The following is a 17,086-nucleotide window of genomic DNA, read 5'->3' as shown; positions in this document are numbered from 1 at the left end:
CATTAAACATTACTTTAAGTTAAGGTCTTCTTGAATAAGAAAAAAACGTTGGGGTTATCCACAGATAAATATGAAGTCTGACAAAGTACTTACGTCCAATCTATTGCATAGTTTATTTTGGCACTTGTCAATCACCTTCCCTGAATCTGACTCAGGTGTAACTAAAGTCTGATTTAAGGGTTGTTTATATTTCACATCATTAATCACAATCTGCAAAGGAACTCAAATAAATGTAGTGGATGAGTCACGTGATCAGCTGGACAAGATGGCAGCATAGGTTAAACTCGCTCAACCCAGTGATGCTAATTCTGTAAATATATACCGTTGAGACCATTTAAAAAATATATATTTTAGCCTCTGAGTGTTTGATCGAAGGCAATGTCTAAGTCGCCGCCTGAAAAGGGTCCCGAGACGAGGGGGAAGTCTGACATGGAGGCGTTAGCCGACACGGTGCTTGAGAAGCAACAAGGCTATCTGGATTCGAGCTTCGACCAACTCCAACAGATGGGGAGGGAGACGGAGGGGAAATTGACTTCTATCCAAACGGACTTGATGGTACTGAGTGAAGATTATTATCATCTGATATTTAAGAAGTGTGTTACATTTGAAATGGCAGAAAGTCTTGTTGCAAATTCCAGATAGATATTAAAAGAGGTCCTTTGGGTTTCTCTGGTGGTTATCAATAGTAGCAGTTAAGTGAATACTGTTCAAACAATACCTGTGTTTGTGTTTTATATTGATTTCTCTGTTTTATCCTTTCCTAAATGTAAGGACTACAAATGGCTATAAACATTCTGGGCTGGTTGGAGTAAACAGGGTTGTATTGCTCTGTGGGGGAGGTGTAGGTATGCAGGACAGGGGGGCTCGGTGGATGAGAGTATATTCTGCTTAAGATCTCTAGCATGTCATGTTTCAGGGAAGTCTACATGTCTGGAATAGTATATGTGTGGGTTTAATTAATAAGCAGTCTGTGTAACCAGAAGTTGGAGATATGAGGGACGAAATCTTTGTGTTATCTTTGTGAGAGAAATGTATGTGTGTTAATTTCAGGACTCCTAAAGGAGCAGGAGAATTGAGTCACACACAATTAGAGAAACAATGGTCCTTCTCATTCTGGGTGAGCTGACTTCGGGTGCAGAGATGGCCTGGGGCTATGGAGACAGTTAGGCGTTGTTGGTGAGCTGGTCCTGAGGATGCCATGAGATGATGACTGTTATATTTCCAACAAGTATGGCTTTCATAAAAAGACACATGACTTAGGTGATAAGATGTGTTTTGTTGCAAAGTGAGCCTGTTTGGTTTTCTGCTGGCCAGCTGACCTAACCCCTCCTTCTTATTCTGGTATATCTCCTGCTGAGCCCTGGCGTTCGCTCTCTCTTCCCATGCTGTCAGGACCGGAAGGATCTACGCAGCACGTGAACCAGGGCAGGAGTGGGCCGGCATGCTCCTTACACATTACAATATAATTGTAGTATATTATATTGTATTGTAATGTATTATATTGCATTGCATTATTACCTTTGATAATTAAAACAGATTATTGTTTAAAACTGGCATCTGGGTGTTCTCTGATTTCCTTCCTGTTATGATTTTAAGCAGGACTCGTCAAAACGACACGCGGAGCAGAGTGGGGTTGTAAAAACCTCAAAACTCCTACATGAGCAAGATATGGTTGGATGTGGTGAAAAATGGACATGATGCAACTCAAGCTAGCGGACATGGAGGACCGGAGCAGAAGATGCAACGTCCGTATAACTGGGCTAGCGGAAGGACTTGAAGGGTCTAACGCCATACAATTTCTGACACACTCACTTCCAAAGTGGTTCCCCTCCTTAGGTAATCTGAAGGGCGAGTTAATGCGAGCTCATCGTATCTACAGCGACGACAGGAAGAAGCAGGTAGGCGCTACCCGCACTTTGATTTTCAACGTTCTCCGTTTCACCACCCGCCAAGACATACTCCGTGCCGCAAAGAAAGCCCCGCTCACGATTGATGGACGGAGGATTCGCTTCTCCCCTGACTACAGCAGCAACACTGTTAAACGTCGTCAGGCTTTCTCCCGGGCAATGGATACCGCCCGTGCCAAAGGGGTGGAATTGTTCCTCCTTTACCCCGCTACACTGAAGGTCAAGGGAGCTGGTCAAGTTAAGACATTTCATTCCCCGGGACATGCCGAAGACTTCATCGTCTCCCTGCCAGGAGTGCAGGATGCACCAACCGACGGGGACCCGGGACCTGGGCGCTCGTCTGACGGCGAATAGCGGTCTTTTGGAACCTGCTGGACTATATAGCGTCGCTGTATTAGATTAAATGCACACTGCTTTGCGTGGTCTGGGATCTCTTACAGAGTTTTGGATTATTTCTGCAGGCTTCTTTTTATTTGTTTCTGTCTGACGCTGGACTCATTTGGGGACGGATAGTTGTTTATCATTGTTTGGCTGATCAGACTAACTTGCGAGCCTACTGCTTGATTTTTGGATCCCACACCACGTAATAGACTCTGGACTTTAATACAAACACAGCCGGCTTTTTGTTTTGATCTATATCACGGCGGATCCGCTGTGCATGCCGGATGTGAATGGACAATGGCCGGTAAGATGTGCGTTGGTTATCGGAACAGTGTATGCTATGATGTTACCTATTTACGTTGTTTGCTCTCTTTTCTTCTAATAGCTAAGCTCATTGTTGCCTTAGGTTATTTCATTTAGTCTGTTAACAACGGTTTAGTAAGCTTTAAGTACTGGGTAGAAGGGTAGTTATAATCCTTTTGCAGCCCCATATCCAATCAGATCACGGATCAATTTAGGAATATCCGTTTAATGTACTGTTTAGTTATTTTATGTATCGTCTTTAATCTTTATTTTTCTGTATCATCTTGTTTTTGTTACCGGGGAAATGTATGGGGGACTGTCTTGTTTTTGTCTTTGTCCAGGTATGAGAAACGCTTACATCTTCTCGGATTGAATATGTGAGGAGGGACTCCATTTTATTTTGGTCTCGTTTACAGGTTTAGTAAATATGGTTGTTTATCATCTGACGTACCACTCAGCTTATTGTTGACATCTTCCAGAGCAGTGCAGCCCAATGGGTGACTTATCTATTCTTGTGTGGAACTATGATGGGTTGAATGCACCTCACAAGCGAGCTAGTGTGTTGACTATGTTACATCTTTTTCTAGGATTGATTATCTTTTTACCTCTCCACAACTTTTCCAGAAAGTCGATAATGTAATGTTGCTTCCTATTGCCCTCTCAGACCACAAGGGAGTACTCTGTTGTGCGACTCTGGGCAATTTATCCAAGCGCGCCACTAGATGGCGCCTCAATTCCACTTTACTAGGAAATGGAAAATATAAAGAACAATTCCTGACACAATTAGAAGAATTTCTTGACTTAAATATAGGTTCAGTTGAGGACACAAGAATATTATGGAATGCAGTCAAAGGGTTTATAAGAAGCAATCCCATATTGTTCTCTTCAAATGTATGTAAGGAAAGATCCGCCAGATTACAGGCTTTGGAAGCAGAATTTGCTAGTCTTGACTCCATTTTGCAGAATAATTACTCTAAACAAACGGCATCTAAACGTAAACTTGTCAAAAAGGAAATAAATGATATCTTGAAACAACGATCAGAATTTCTAATACATAGGGTTAGGCAGCGCTATTACTTCCACGGGTCTCGGCCCAGTCACCTCTTGGCTTCAAAAATCAGGTCTAGTGAGCACTTTGCAGATATTCCCTCCATTCAATCTTTGAATGGTAATGTCACAACTGAGCCAAAGCAAATAAATGAGACTTTTCAAACCTTTTATTCCAATTTATATAAGTCAGAGGTTCAGTTGGACAAGAATAGATGTGACGCCTTTCTCGGTCAGCTAGACTTACCACAGCTTGCAGTCACTGATTCCACCCATCTTGATGATCCCATTTCCTTAGAGGAATTAAAAGATGCAGTACGCAACATGCAACGAAACAAATCACCAGGTTTAGATGGGATACCTCCCGAATTTTATGTAGCATTTTGGGATAAACTGGGTCCACTACTTTTGGATATGATAATGTATTCGATAGATAAAGGCAGTTTTTCGAGGGACGTGAACATAGCCTTGATTTCCTTGCTCTTAAAGAAGGATAAGGACCCGACAGATTGTGCTAGTTACAGGCCTCTAAGTTTACTAAATTCAGATCTAAAAATATTTGCAAAAGTGCTTGCCAGGCGCATTCAAGATTATATGCCAACCTTAATTAACTGTGATCAGACTGGGTTTATAAAGTCAAGGCTAGCTGCTGATAATGTTAGACGTCTTCTCCATATAATAGATTCTTCAGTAGACAAAAGAGACCCGGCAGCGGTGCTGTCTCTTGATGCAATGAAAGCCTTTGACAGAGTGGTCCTTTCTGTGGTCTGTGCTGGAGAAAATGGGTTTTGGTAATGGCTTTATACATATGGTTAAGGTGCTGTACTCTAATCCCTCAGCTCTGGTGCTCACTGGGCAATTATCCTCCGCGTTATTCCCTGTTTCTAGATCTTCCCGTCAGGGATGTCCACTGAGGCCAGCACTTTTTGCACCCTCCCTTGAACCTCTAGCCCAAATGATACGCCAATCCCCTAGTATACATCCGATTTCTGTTCGTGACACTCACCATCAGGTGGCGCTATACGCAGATGATATTCTGGTTTTCATGGAGAAACCGACTCAATCTATGCCTGTATTGTTATCTATTTGTGAGGAGTTTGGTTGTCTCTCTGGCTTTAGGATTAATTGGTCTAAATCTGCCCTCTTACCCCTTAATGAGTCAATGCTTCAATTTCCACCCAATGTCCCAGTTGTCCAGCACTTTAAATATCTTGTGATATCTTCCCATCTTTAAATCGTATTGTAACATGTAATTACTCAGAAACATGGAACAGGATTAAGATGGATTTGGAAAGATGGACTAGCCTTCCGAACAGTCTTTGGGCCCGAATATCTATAGTCAAAATGAACATTTTACCCAGGATTAATTTTGTCAGCTCAATGATCCCCCTCTCACCCCCGGTTGACTATTGGAAAAAAAATCCACTCTTTTATTTCGCGCTTTATCTGGAATTCAAAGCGTCCACGACTGAAATGATCCACTATACAGAGGAGGAGGGAAGGTGGTGGTCTGGCGGTGCCTAATTTTAAATTGTATTTTTGGTCATTTGTGCTTCATCCGTTACTGGTGTGGCTTAACCCTAATGCTTCCGTTTCTTGGCGTAATATAGAGGAACATATCGTACAACCTTGGAACCTGCAGGATATCCTTTTTGCCAATTTAACAAATAGGCAATGTCAACTACGCTTTGGCCCTATAGTTTCACATCTCATCAAGATATGTCGCACAGCTGAATCACAATGTAAGATTTCCTGCAAGTGGCACACACTTTCTCCTATATATAATAATAAAGGTCTGCTAATTGGTGGGAGACCTGTCTCATCCTCTCATTGGAGCAACAGCAGTATTCACCACTTGAGTGACATTTATGATAACAGGGGCTTGTGCTCCTTTCAAGAAATTAAGAGTGCATTCAATCTGCCAGGTAGCTCGTTTTTCTTCTATTTGCAGCTCAGATCTGCTCTCAAGGCACATGGTGTCCCATGGCAACAACCTATACCCGTTCATCCTATTTATAAGTTGTTTACTGTACAAGGGAAAAACAGGGGTATGGTGTCTACACTGTATCATTTCTTTCTGGAGGCTTCCTACGATAACCTACAGCTGGACAGAGTATGGAGACGTGACTGCCCAGTTTTAGACCCTGATTTCAGTTGGGAGGGTGTTTGGTCAAGCATAAAAGAAGCTTCTCGGAATCACGTGTGCTCTCAGTGACAGTGCCGGTGACTGCACCCGCTCTACAATTGAATGATCTGTCAAAGCTCAATATCACCAAGCTTAAGATGCGCATCTTACTAGCTGGCCTAACAGCTGCAAAAAAGATGGTTGCGGTTCGATGGAAGCCTCCTAATTCCCTCACCTTGAGACACTGGGTCCTTGCATCCCTGGATGTTGTTTATCTAGAGTTGTCAACTGCCCGAATAAATAGGACAAATTACACTAATATAAACAATTGGCGCTCTGCAGTCGATTCCTTCAAAGATCTTTTAGAATGATTTCTCCCTTTCCATAATCCACAGCCTTTTCAATTGCGACCTTTGCGTTTCCCTGTGTGTGTGTGTGTGTGTGTGTGTGTGTGTGTGTGTGTGTGTGTGTGTGTGTGTGTGTGTGTGTGTGTGTGTGTGTGTGTGTGTGTGTGTGTGTGTGTGTGTGTGTGTGTGTGCACACTCCTGTCTGATAGCGCTGATGGAGTGCTGGCACCCAACAGCGAACACCTTATATGTGTGTGTGTCTTTGTCTGTGTGTGTTTATATGTCTGGGAGGTAGGGTTTATTTTATTTTATTTTATTTTCGTTGTCTTGTGTGTTCTGAATTCTGCATTTTGTATATTTTGTAAGTAATTATTTTTATCTCATTTTGTTTCTCTTGTGTACTTTCAGTTATTTCATTTAAGGACAAAAAAAATAAAAAATGTTGTGCTTGTAGTTGTACATGTCGTGTATTAACATCAATACAAATTTGATCACAAAAAAAAAAAAAAATGTAGTGGAGTAAAAATACCAGGTTGCCCCTAGGCGAACATCTATAACGCCAGTGCGACGGGCCGGCCCTGCATCACTGATGAACTGCATGTTAGCAACCTCATGATGACCTCATATGTTTTTAACTGAGGATCAAACCTGTGTTTATTCTAGAAAAAGGTAAATGTGTGCATTTTATTAAAAGTTGTGTTTATTTACAGACTGTTGCAAAAACTAAGAAGCTTATAAACATCAGGTTTAAAACTAAAAGAGCTTTGAAACACAATGAAAGATGTTTGGAGTTTTATTTGAGTTATTCATTTTAATGTTTTGTCAAAGAGATGCTGATTTGAAACCGTTGTTACACACAGTTACGGCACTTCCTGTTTCTGCGGAGAGAGGGGAGGGTCCCAAAGCTTGCTGCTGTGTTTACTCCATCTGACAGGAGGAGCCTCATGTGTCACTCCGCGTCACGGAGGGGGAGGGTGTTTGGAATTGGGCCAGAGAGTTGTTTGCTGTCTGTACTTGGAATCTTTCCAGGGAACCCAGCCTTGTTTCTTGTAAGTCATGTGACCATAGATCCTCCTCCTGCTCCTCCTCCCTCATTTAAGTATAAAGAGAGAACGCTAAAGTTTTACCGGAAGAGTCAGACCGTCCGCCAAAAACCGAGAAAAGAAGAAGAGGAGTTGACCACCTGTTAACATCAGCAGCTTCTCTCATGGCGGATTTAACATCTGCGCAACATGTAGGACTTTTCATGTTCCTGTGGATCACTGGCTCTGTGGCTGCAGGAGGTGAGTGTGTGTGTGTGTGTGTGTGTGTGTGTGTGTGTGGTGTGTGTGTGTGTTGTGTGTGTGTGTGTGTGTTGTGTGTGTGTGTGTGTGTGTGTGTGTGTGGTGTGTGTGTGTGTGTGTGTGTGTGTTGTGTGTGTGTGTGTGTGTGTGTGTGTGTGTGTGTGTGTGTGTGTGTGTGGTTGTGTGTGTGTGTGTGTGTGGTGTGTGTGTGTGTGCTGTGTGGTGTGTGTGTGTGTGTGTGTGTGTGTGTGTGTGTGTGTGTGTGTGTGTGTGTGTGTGTGTGTGTAGTGTGTGTGTGCGCGCGCGCGCGCAGCTGCTTTCGATCTTATAAATATTTTTATTTACATGTTAAAGGTGGGGTAGGTAAGTTTCAGAAACCGGCTCGAGTGCACTAAAATTTGAAAGTACACAGCCGAAAAGAATCCGCCCCTTCCTTCAGACTTCCTTACAGAGCACCTCCTCCAACACACATGAACGCGCAATGCACGCCCAATGAGGGCACGAGATACATTGTGCATGCACGAGATGGAAGGCTGGACAGACAGGGCGGCCGGCTAAACGGATTGGTTGTGCTTTTTACAGTATCACGGCTTCCACAGATGACATTTTGTTATGGATTTTTTGTCAAAGCACTTCAGATATTCATTGCTATCGGGATGTTAAGAGCATTCCATGGAATATAACAACAAGTGTATCTCGAGCCGGTTTCTCAAACTTACCTACCCCTCCTTTAATGTACAAAAAGAGTTTTAATATGAATATCTGATTTTAAGAGGAGGAGCGGTTTGAAAAGAGGAAGCAGGAACCCTGAAGGCGTTTTCTTCTGAGTAATGAAGGACTCGCTACACATTATTACAACTATTACACACATATGTCATATTAGTGTACATAAATATATATAATATATATTGATTTACAAAATGGGTTTTATCTATTTGATGGATTAGCAGTTCATGTTATTGATCTTTCTCCAGTAAAGGAAAATAAAAGAGAACTACATTAAAGTACCATTTCATATACTGCACTAGTATGTATTCCTCCGTGCAGTGTTTGCATTCTGCCTTATCTCATTATATATATATATTATAGTATATATATATATATATATATATATATATATAATTATATGTTTTCTTAACTATTATTTTCAAGACATAAAACACAAACATAAAACAGGGGCAGAAATGGAAGTGCAAGTGGGGGGGGGAGTGAGTTCATGTTGGAAGGCGATGTTGAACAGATGAGTTTTAAGGGTTGATGAGAAGGGGCGTTGCTAATTTCTGCAGGGAGGGAGTTCCAGAGGGGGGGGGGGGAGCAGCGACACTGAAGGCACGGCCCCGAAGGTGCGGAGGCGTGAATGGGGAATGGAGAGCAGGCCGGAGTCTGAGGATCGAAGGGTGCGGGACGGGATGGAAGGGTGGAGGAGATCTGTGAGGGACTGAGGGGGAGAGGGCGTGGAGGGATTGTAGGTGTGGAGGTTGAAGAGAGTGGGGGTGATGTACTGCCCAGGGCTTGGTGCGTGTGAGAACCCTGCGTTTACGTTTAACATCCTGTGCACTAAATATCCTTTGTGTAGTTTAATGAGGACACACAGTGGGACTAATTGAAAATGAACTGATCGCAATCAAATTACTGACTTTTGCCTTTATTTTCTAGAGTCGCTTGGAGAAAATGCAACGTCTGGAGAAAACGTCACTCTTCGGTGCAACAGCTCCACAGATGCTGCCATCACAAAGGTAGAGTGGAGCAGACCTGAGCTGGAGGACTACGTCTTCTACTTCAGCGATAACAGGCTGATTGAAAGCATCCAGGATCCACGTTATCGAGGTCGCGTTGAGCTGGAAGATCCAAAGATGAAGAACGGAAACGCTTCTGTTCTCCTGAAAAACGTCAGCATCAACGACACGGGAACGTACCATTGTTGGGTTATAACTCTCTCAAATAATCGCAGGAAGAGAAACGTGAGAGAGTTGGTGCGCTCTGTCCATCTGACCGTCTCTGAAGGTGAGTCTGTGTTTCTCCTGAAGAGTTCCTCCATTGGTTTAAAGATGATGTTGATGCTCTGTGATCGGTAGATAATGTCTGACATGAGACTGGAGAGGAAGCAGATTGTGTTCTTCATCTCCTTCATGATCAGCTGTTCTCCAACATGAGGGGAGGTCCAGTCGTTTCCTCACACTGCTCGCTCTTTCTGTCCTCAGGTCCTGAGAAGCACCTGAAGAATGGAGACGCCAACGATGAACAACCAGAGGGTTCAGGAGGAAACGTTGGGTTGGGAGTTGGGTTGGTACTGGTTGGTCTCGTCGTTGTTGTTGTTGTTGTTGGTGCTGGACTTGTTGTGAGATCTCAAAGAGCTAAGGTGAAGAGACCATTAGAGAGTTTCAATGAAGACCTCTTCACACTTGACTGTCCTCAATCCCCTGCTTCTAAACTAAATCCTCTCCGTGAATCACTACCTTGTCGTGGTGGAGGGGCTTACAAACCCCCTGCTACACAAACGCCTGGTCCAGGTGAGGGTTACACCAAATGTGATTCCATTGAGAAGTAGCAGAAAAGTTAGCGATCAGCCAATCAGAAGGATTTACTTTGCTGCCGAACAAAGCGCTAACAACATGGCCGACGTCCCCAAAATATCCGATGCAGTGATTTATGGGTTTATTTCAATATCAATTCAAATCTTAGACTCGTTGTAAAGAGGTTTTAAACTGCATCTATTGTGTTGGTGATACATTTCACATTGCTTTCGTGTGCTGGTCTGGAATGTATTTATAGGGATATATTTTGTGTTTACTTTAATATAGTTAAGTTCTATTTTTATAAATAATTTGTTCTTATTTTCATATCTCAAGATTATATATAGTGCATGTGCACACTGTATGTAATGAACACGTTTCCTTATTCCAAAGTCAAGAAAGTTGATTCAGTTTAACTCAACGTACTTAAAAGACATTGTTTAATTACATTTACTTTTTAAATCAATACATTTGATTTAGCTTAAAGCTCTACTGAGAAATCATTTGCCCGATGCTTGATACCTGTTTTTCATATTCACAATTTCCTTTCCTCCCAAATATAATACTCTTCTGCACTATTTGATCTGTTTTATTGCTCTGCTGGCGGAGCTTCAGATGTTCATTGGTAACTCAACTGTAGCTCTGCACACAAACCATAAAAGCATTGAATAATATATGTTGTTGATTTTATTCAGTTGAAGCAATTGTTTGTAATTGATCTTGGGTTTTCCATAAATATGTTATTTAGGATTTAAATAAGCTTCTTTATAATTTATCTGTTCTGTTTGGGTATTTTTTTAATAAGATAAATACAACTATTCATTTTTGTATGTACTGTCAAACACCTTAAATTCTGTCTGAAGTGCACTTTAAAGTCATGTTATAGAGTACCCCCCCCCCCCCCCCCCTCAGGTCTGCAGTGGAGGTGAAGCTGAAAGTATTTAGCTTTCTGTTTCAGGGAGTTCCAGTTAGCTCTTTATCTCTAAACTCAACGCTCAGCTCGACTAGTGATGTCTGAATGAGCCGTTTCTATTTCATACGTTCTACGTTATTACTCAAACAGACAATAAAGGTTTCAAAGGTCAAAGGTTTCAAAGGTTAAAGGTTAAAGGTCAGCGTGAGTCCTATTTGAACTTAAGGTGAGTGTTTCCTCGTCTGCCCGTTCTGCTTCTGCTGCATGTGAAGGCTCTCACTGCTCACTTTTTACCTCACTATATTTATTTGAACTCTTTTACGTATATAAAACCTGCGCTCGGCTGATGACGCAGTGCTGTGCATCAGATATACCGAACACTGAATTTAATATCCTATAAACACTGAATCTAGGATACTGTAAGTATTTTACTGATAGCATGTTCTACTTGAGTAACATTTCTACTGCAGGACTTTCTCTTGATGCAGTATTTCCAGCCTGTAGTATTTATACTTCACTGAAGAGCTGAGTTCTTTCCCCTCGCTCTGTTTCTGGGTACAAACGAGGCTTTCTGGTTTCTTCAGTTTCCTTTCTGACTCTGAGCTGAAGCTGTGAGCGAGAACGAGACTCAACGAGGAGAGAGAGACCGACAGCATGACCAACATGGAAGTATCTGTGAGAGTCATCTGGTATCTTTCAGTAGCAGCTGGAGCTCAGACTGATCTCTAGAATGACTCCATGACTTCAACCCTTGAGCTGCACTTTGACATCATTTATCCAGAGGAAGAACAACAGGCACAATTATTAACATCTTCTAAGCCGTCAAAACTGTTTCAGTTAAAATACAAATATAAAAAATACTCTTTTAAGTATAAATTAAAAAGATATTATATTTTGTATTCATGATTCTGATGTTTTCTTAATTGTTTTATTTGTACACAACATTCAATACAAATACACATTTTAAGAAAAAACAATATTAACGATATTCAAAAGAAACACAAATGGACTAAACACAACTTTATTGATATAACATTGAAACATCTCTTTAACGTTCAACATAGTTTTACCTTTTATTCAGAAAGAATAGTTTTTAAAACAAAATAAAATCTTTCTTTGAACTCATTTCAAACTTTATTTGGGATTCTCTGCTTTTCCCCCGAAAACGAATGGATTGTAAAAAGAGAGAAGTTATTACTCTCGGTGCTTTTTTAAAACATAATGTAAATGTTAACATAATTGAAATGGAACAAATGCCTTTCAGTTCTCAAGTGATTCAGTTACTGACGGTATGGAAACACAACGTCTCTCATGTGACGGAAACCCCGTGAGTTTACCCGGAATCAGTCATTTCCTGTTTTAGAGTCATGTTGGGTTTCATGAGCTTTTAATGGCTCCATAGCAGAACTCTGCTTCAGTACCATCTGAGGCACTTCTGTGTACATCCCACAGCATTGAAGAGTGAAGTATTGAGCTTTGTACTTCCTCTATCCACTGGCAGCTTCACACGTCCTGATTCCTGCACAGAAACACAGACAATGTGACTATAGGGCAGTTGTGAAGTGTTGAAGTCATTCATCAAAACAAAGACATTTATAGCTGCTTCTCCTTTCAAAATGAGCTATCTGAGTGGATTTAGGGGTGTCTGTGGTGCTCCCCCCACCGGAGCGCTAGGGCGTTTCCTGACACACAGCGACCTGCTCTGAACTCTTATAACCGACAGAGGAGATTCAATCATGCTGGCGCCTGTTTCCCTGTCCGGCCTCTGATAGGTGAGAGCGTGAGAGGGGAGGAGTGGCACCGTGGCACTGAGTCTTTGTCTGGTGAACCATCTGCTTTTCCTGCCAACAACACACCCAGCTGCTCTCAACATGGAGCTGAGGTCTGTCTTTGTTCAGGCCTAACAACACACTGAGTCTCTGAGCAGTAACTCCTCTCTGGACTTCTGTCACATGACTCTTTACCACAGCACCACGTCTCAGACTTCTTCTCTTTCTGACGTATTCATTCCTCATGAGATCTCCAGGTCTGAGTAGGCTCGTTTCGTCTCTGACTATCTAACGCCCTGATGACGCTGGGAGATTACCCAGTAGCTTCTGAGTCACATGACTCCATGGAATGCTCTTAACATCCTGATAGCAATGAATATCTGAAGTGCTTTGAAGCCGTGGCGTTGTAGAAAGCTCGACCAATCATCTGAGCCGGCTAAAGTAACTGGAGGCCCTACCTGCCTGTCAGCCTTCCATCTGGGCACACACTGATCTCTGCCACCTCATTGGTCATGTCGTGCGTTCGTGTGTGTTGGAGGAGGGGCTCTGTGAGGAAGGGGGCAGATTCTGTTCCGGCTGTGTATTTCAAATTCTGGCCACTCGAGCTGCTTTCTCCAAAATTACCTACCCTACCTTTAAGTACATTTTTCTGCTATCAGTACTTTACTCCACTACAACTGTATACTTTGACTTCTTACATGTTGAACACAAATACCTGTACTTTCTACTTCCTACGTGTTGAACTCAAATACCTGTACTTTCTACTTCTCACATGTTGAACACAAATACCTGAACTTTCTACTTCTCACATGTTGAACTCAAATACCTGTACTTTCTACTTCTTACATGTTGAACACAAATACCCCTTACTTTCTACTTTCTTACATGTTTGAACACAAATACCTTTACTTTCTACTCTTACATGTTGAACTCAAATACCTGTACTTTTCTACTTCTTACATGTTGAACTCAAATACCTGTACTTTCTACTTCTCACATGTTGAACTCAATACCTGTACTTTCTACTTCTTACATGTTGAACACAAATACCTGTACTTTCTACTCTTACATGTTGAACACAAATACCTGTACTTCTCTACTTCTTACATGTTGAACTCAAATACCTGTACTTTCTACTTCTCTCATGTTGAACCCAAATACCTGTACTTTCTACTTCTCACATGTTGAACACAAATACCTGTACTTTCTACTTCTTACATGTTGAACTCAAATACCTGTACTTTCTACTTCTCTCATGTTGAACCCAAATACCTGTACTTTTTACTTCTCACATGTTGAACACAAATACCTGTACTTTCTACTTCTTACATGTTGAACTCAAATACCTGTACTTTCTACTTCTCTCATGTTGAACACAAATACCTGTACTTTCTACTTCTTACATGTTGAACTCAAATATACCTGTACTTTCTACTTCTTACATGTTGAACTCAAATACCTGTACTTTCTACTTCTCACATGTTGAACTCAAATATACCTGTACTTTCTACTTCTTACATGTTGAACACAAATACCTGTACTTTCTACTTCTCACATGTTGAACACAAATACCTGTACTCACAAATACCTGTACTTTCTACTTCTTACATGTTGAACTCAAATACCTGTACTTTCTACTTCTTACATGTTGAACACAAATACCTGTACTTTCTACTTCTTACATGTTGAACTCAAATACCTGTACTTTCTACTTCTCTCATGTTGAACACAAATACCTGTACTTTCTACTTCTCACATGTTGAACACAAATACCTGTACTTTCTACTTCTTACATGAACTCAAATACCTGTACTTTCTACTTCTTACATGTTGAACTCAAATACCTGTACTTTCTACTTCTTACATGTTGAACTCAAATACCTGTACTTTCTACTTCTTACATGTTGAACTCAAATACCTGTACTTTCTACTTCTTACATGTTGAACTCAAATACCTGTACTTTCTACTTCTTACATGTTGAACTCAAATACCTGTACTTTCTACTTCTTACATGTTGAACTCAAATACCTGTACTTTCTACTTCTTACATGTTGAACTCAAATACCTGTACTTTCTACTTCTACATGTTGAACACAAATACCTGTACTTTCTACTTCTTACATGTTGAACTCAAATACCTGTACTTTCTACTTCTTACATGTTGAACTCAAATACCTGTACTTTCTACTTCTCTCATGTTGAACTCAAATACCTGTACTTTCTACTTCTTACATGTTGAACCAAATACCTGTACTTTCTACTTTCTTACATGTTGAACTCAAATACCTGTACTTTCTACTTCTTACATGTTGAACTCAAATACCTGTACTTTCTACTTCTTACATGTTGAACACAAATACCTGTACTTTCTACTTCTCATGTTGAACTCAATACCTGTACTTTCTACTTCTTACATGTTGAACCCAAATACCTGTACTTTCTACTTCTTACATGTTGAACACAAATACCTGTACTTTCTACTTCTCATGTTGAACACAAATACCTGTACTTTCTACTTCTTACATGTTGAACACAAATACCTGTACTTTCTACTTCTTACATGTTGAACTCAAATACCTGTACTTTCTACTTCTACATGTTGAACTCAAATACCTGTACTTTCTACTTCTTACATGTTGAACCCAAATACCTGTACTTTCTACTTCTTACATGTTGAACCCAAATACCTGTACTTTCTACTTCTTACATGTTGAACACAAATACCTGTACTTTCTACTTCTTACATGTTGAACTCAAATACCTGTACTTTCTACTTCTTACATGTTGAACACAATACCTGTACTTTCTACTTCTTACATGTTGACACAAATACCTGTACTTTCTACTTCTTACATGTTGAACACAAATACCTGTACTTTCTACTTCTCATGTTGAACAAATACCTGTACTTTCTACTTCTCACATGTTGAACTCAAATACCTGTACTTTCTACTTCTCACATGTTGAACTCAAATACCTGTACTTCTACTTCTTACATGTTGAACTCAAATACCTGTACTTTCTACTTCTTACATGTTGAACTCAAATACCTGTACTTTCTACTTCTTACATGTTGAACACAAATACCTGTACTTTCTACTTCTTACATGTTGAACACAAATACCTGTACTTTCTACTTCTCACATGTTGAACTCAAATACCTGTACTTTCTACTTCTTACTTCTTACATGTTGAACTCAAATACCTGTACTTTCTACTTCTCATGTTGAACTCAAATACCTGTACTTTCTACTTCTTACATGTTGAACACAAATACCTGTACTTTCTACTTCTTCATGTTGAACACAAATACCTGTACTTTCTACTTCTTACATGTTGAACTCAAATACCTGTACTTTCTACTTCTTACATGTTGAACTCAATACTTGTACTTTCTACTTCTCATGTTGAACCAAATACCTGTACTTTCTACTTCTTACATGTTGAACACAAATACCTGTACTTTCTACTTCTTACATTTGAACTCAAATACCTGTACTTTCTACTTCTCATGTTGAACTCAAATACCTGACTTTCTACTTCTTACATGTTGAACTCAAATACTGTACTTTCTACTTCTCACATGTTGAACTCAAATACCTGTACTTTCTACTTCTCTATGTTGAACACAAATACCTGTACTTTCTACTTCTCACATGTTGAACTCAAATACCTGTACTTTCTACTTCTTACATGTTGAACTCAAATACCTGTACTTTCTACTTCTTACATGTTGAACTCAAATACCTGTTCTTTCTACTTCTTACATGTTGAACTCAAATACCTGTACTTTCTACTTCTCACATGTTGAACACAAATACCTGTACTTTCTACTTCTTACATGTTGAACTCAAATACCTGTACTTCTTACTTCTTCATGTTGAACTCAAATACCTGTACTTTCTACTTCTTACATGTTGAACTCAAATACCTGTACTTTCTACTTCTTACATGTTGAACTCAAATACCTGTACTTTCTACTTCTTACATGTGAACTCAAATACCTGTACTTTCTACTTCATGTTGAACTCAATACCTGTACTTTCTACTTCTCACATGTTGAACTCAAATACCTGTACTTTCTACTTCTTACATGTTGAACTCAAATACCTGTACTTTCTACTTCTTACATGTTGAACTCAAATACCTGTACTTTCTACTTCTTACATGTTGAACTCAAATACCTGTACTTTCTACTTCTTACATGTTGAACTCAAATACCTGTACTTTCTACTTCTTACATGTTGAACTCAAATAACCTGTACTTTCTACTTCTCACATGTTGAACTCAAATACCTGTACTTTCTACTTCTCTCATGTTGAACCAAATACCTGTACTTTCTACTTCTTACATGTTGAACTCAAATACCTGTACTTTCTACTTCTCATGTTGAACTCAAATACCTGTACTTTCTACTTCTTACATGTTGAACTCAAATACCTGTACCTTTCTACTTCTTACCTGTTGAACCAAATACCTGTACTTTCTACTTCTTA

At 40.3% G+C, this 17,086-nt stretch overlaps 2 protein-coding genes across 10 annotated transcripts in view; one reads left to right on the top strand and one right to left on the bottom strand.

Moving 5' to 3' along the window:
* LOC117537791 overlaps nucleotides 1-10,580 on the top strand; it is a 219,467-nt gene extending 208,887 nt beyond the window's left edge. For 3 of the 4 annotated variants that reach the window (XR_004567772.1, XR_004567771.1, XR_004567770.1), the window contains one exon: nucleotides 9,595-10,580. Coding sequence is in view for 1 of the 4 variants with exons in the window: in XM_034203161.1 (XP_034059052.1) it covers nucleotides 7,318-7,393; nucleotides 9,050-9,397; nucleotides 9,595-9,941 (771 nt within the window). In the remaining 3 variants the exon portion in view is untranslated. Of the gene's footprint in view, nucleotides 1-7,229; nucleotides 7,394-9,049; nucleotides 9,398-9,594 lie in introns of those variants that run through there. The other variant, XM_034203161.1, reaches the window with a different exon arrangement.
* The window catches only part of LOC117537787 (low affinity immunoglobulin gamma Fc region receptor II-like), a 122,910-nt gene that overhangs the window by 39,879 nt on the left and 65,945 nt on the right, over nucleotides 1-17,086 (bottom strand). The gene's annotated exons all lie outside the window — the stretch shown is intronic.

This window comes from Gymnodraco acuticeps, unplaced genomic scaffold (assembly GCF_902827175.1).
Source record: "Gymnodraco acuticeps unplaced genomic scaffold, fGymAcu1.1, whole genome shotgun sequence".
Taxonomy (NCBI): Eukaryota; Metazoa; Chordata; class Actinopteri; order Perciformes; family Bathydraconidae; genus Gymnodraco; species Gymnodraco acuticeps.
The sequence above is the reverse complement of the archived record's forward strand: the minus strand, read 5'-3'. Positions and strand labels throughout refer to the sequence as shown.